The sequence below is a fragment of the Chlorella variabilis genome (assembly GCF_000147415.1).
Source record: "Chlorella variabilis unplaced genomic scaffold CHLNCscaffold_5, whole genome shotgun sequence".
NCBI lineage: Eukaryota > Viridiplantae > Chlorophyta > Trebouxiophyceae > Chlorellales > Chlorellaceae > Chlorella > Chlorella variabilis.
This window is the reverse complement of record NW_005435083.1, coordinates 2,087,108-2,089,624: the sequence shown is the minus strand read 5'-3', so window position 1 is coordinate 2,089,624 and position 2,517 is coordinate 2,087,108. Positions and strand designations below refer to the sequence as shown.

The 2,517-nt window shown below is 66.2% G+C and overlaps 2 protein-coding genes across 2 annotated transcripts in view; one reads left to right on the top strand and one right to left on the bottom strand.

The window, feature by feature from the left end:
* Positions 1–1,288, top strand: part of CHLNCDRAFT_143299 (hypothetical protein) — a gene marked incomplete at both ends in the record, with an annotated part of 2,102 nt that extends 814 nt beyond the window's left edge. Inside the window, 3 exons of the mRNA XM_005849885.1 lie at positions 211–330; positions 604–674; positions 829–1,288. Of these exons, the coding sequence (XP_005849947.1) occupies positions 211–330; positions 604–674; positions 829–1,288 (651 nt within the window). The remainder of the gene's footprint in view (positions 1–210; positions 331–603; positions 675–828) is intronic.
* Positions 1,289–1,526: 238 nt separating this feature from the next.
* CHLNCDRAFT_34815 (hypothetical protein) overlaps positions 1,527–2,517 on the bottom strand; it is a gene marked incomplete at its 5' end in the record, with an annotated part of 5,907 nt that continues 4,916 nt past the window's right edge. The window contains 3 exons of the mRNA XM_005849636.1: positions 1,527–1,757; positions 1,922–2,006; positions 2,268–2,344. Of these exons, the coding sequence (XP_005849698.1) occupies positions 1,740–1,757; positions 1,922–2,006; positions 2,268–2,344 (180 nt within the window). The 3' untranslated portion in view covers positions 1,527–1,739. The remainder of the gene's footprint in view (positions 1,758–1,921; positions 2,007–2,267; positions 2,345–2,517) is intronic.

Below are 2,517 nucleotides of genomic sequence, written 5' to 3'. Positions count from 1 at the left end.
GGGGGGGGGGGGGTGAGGGGGCCATCCTGCCCATTCCCACCAACTGGGCTTGCAACTGATTCAGTAGTACAGCCCGTTGCCGGCACTCCCACCAGCTGGCGGCCAGCCTATGCGCCCAACCTCCGGGCCCCCACGGCTGCCATGCACATGCACACTCAGGCGCGCAACTGAGGTCATGCACCCGCTTTCTTTTGCCCCTGCCACCCGCAGATCCACTACAACGGCCGTCAGGCCTTCCTGGGGCGCCTGAGCCGCCACACGGCGGCGGTGGCCGCAGACCTGGTGCTGACCTGGCAGCGCTGCTGCCTGACGGAGAAGGTGGCGCAGAAGGTACGGGGGTGGACCCCCGCTGGGGACCAGCTTCTGGGAGAGGCGCTGGCGGTACCGCTGACCTTGGGAGAAGCTTTGAGAGGGGCCGCTGCGGGCAGGGCTGCGCTCCAGCCGGCAGTGCAGTGCAGCGTTGTGCCCAGCTGGACCCAGCTGGGCTGTGCGCGCCTATGCTGCCAGGCCGGCCAGCAGGCATGCGTGTGGCAAGTCCCTGGGGCGCTTTGAGCTGTGCACCGCTGTGCTGAGCGAGGCGCCTGCCCCGCTGCCCGGCTGCAGGCCGCCGCCCGCCAGCTCAACCTGCCTGAGGCGGGGTACGAGCAGGATGAGGCGCTGATGAGGCAGCTGAGGTGTGGGCCTGGGCTGGACGCGTGCCATCATGGGAGCACATGGCTGTTGAGCGCGGCAGGGGAGCTCTCAGCAGGAGGCTCCCACCATGTGTGTGTGTGTGCGTGTGCCAATCTGCTGCCCACCCGGTGCGTCTGTCCTGCTGCTGCCCTGCAGGGCGGTATCCACTGCAGAGCAGATGAAGCAGCTCATGCAGGCCATCCTGCCTCAGGACCAACCGCAGGCGCCCGCTCAGCGCCCGCAGCGCCGGGCGCGGCGGCAGCCCGCGCAGCCGCAGCCGCAGCCGCACCCCGGCCAGCAGAAGCCGTCGCCGCCGGCGCTGGCGCCGCCCCAGCGGCAGGAGCCTGCCGACGCGGCTGCCACGCCACCGCGCGGCGACAGCAGGCGCAAGCAGCGGGCACCGGAGCGCTCCCGCGCGCCCTCAGATGCATTCAACCTGGCGCCGGCCAGGATGGTGGCGGCACCACCCGTGGCTGCACCTGCCAGGCCAGCTGCAGAGGCAGAGGGGCATGATGAGGCAGATGCCCTGCACCAGCCCACGGCCAAGCGCCCTAAAACCCGCATGCCCGACGCGGCCGCGGCGCCGCCCGCCGCAGACAGACCACCTGCCGAGTGAGCAGCTTTGGCACAAGCCACCAGCTCTCCATTTCCCTGAACAGCCGAACAGTCGCTGGCCAAGTTTTGCGCGACATCAAACGCATCCTGCATCCTGAATGCATGCCGACCCAATACATCCTGCCCCCATGATCCCTCCACCCTGCCCCCACCCAAACAAACATGATCCCTCCTTCCATCCTAGTGCGACGGCATGCGCCCCCATGATACCCAACCATCTCATCCTTCTGCTCTCTGCTCTCAGCTGTTGTTTTGTTCTCCAGGAACTCGTGATTACTTCTGTGTGCATGATAAATGGCTAGCGCTCAGAGACAAGAGCAGAAACAGGAAGGGGAAAAAATTGAGGAACGGGAATGCAGGCAGGCAGGGCAAATCTACAGCCAGGTGCATCGAAAGAAAAAAGGAGCTGCTTTGCCAAGACGGGCCCAAGCAGGCACAGTCTGGTCGTAGGCTCAGTCGATCTTAAAGATCTGCAGGGCAAGCAGGGCTCACGCATTCAGGCCAATCGGGCCAGCCACAGCCAGACCTTCTGCTCGCCCTTCCCTGCCCAAACAGCTGCCTGTCCCGCCCAGCGTACACATGCTGCCTGGCGCAGCCGCCCTTTCGGCTGCGCCCGTGCCCCGCCCCGCCCCACCTTCTTCAGCTTGATGACCAGGCGCCAGTCATCCTTGGACAGCTCGTCCCTGAACATGTCCTTCAGCACGTTGATGGACTTGCGCCTGCGGGGCAGCACGTGCGCGCGCATTTGAGTGCACGGGGAGCGGGGCAGCGTGAGTGAATGGCGGGCGTGGTGAAGGAAGACAAGACTGCCACAGTCAATGGAATCGTCAGCACAGCAGCTCGCCCCTACCCCCCCAAACCCATGCCTGGCCGGAGGACCCATTGCTGATGCCGCACGCTGGCAAAACGGCAGGCAGCAGAGACGCTGCTGCTGCGCCAGCGCAGCGAATGGCAGGCCGCAGCCGTGCAGCCCCGCTCACGTGATCCTGCTGACCAGCTCGTCGGTGTGGTCAAAGTGGCGCTCATACGACCGAGACGCCTCCTCAGGCTTGGTGGACTGCACGGGGAGTGTGGCCAGGGCGGGGTGGTGGTTGTTGGCACCGGCAGCGGTGTGTGCCAGGCGGGCTCGCAAGCGACTCGGTGCCTTTTCCTCGCTGGCTGTGCGCTGCACACCTCCAGCCCAAGGCAGCCTCACTGTCCTCCCTGCTTACCCTCCCTTCCCTTCTCTAC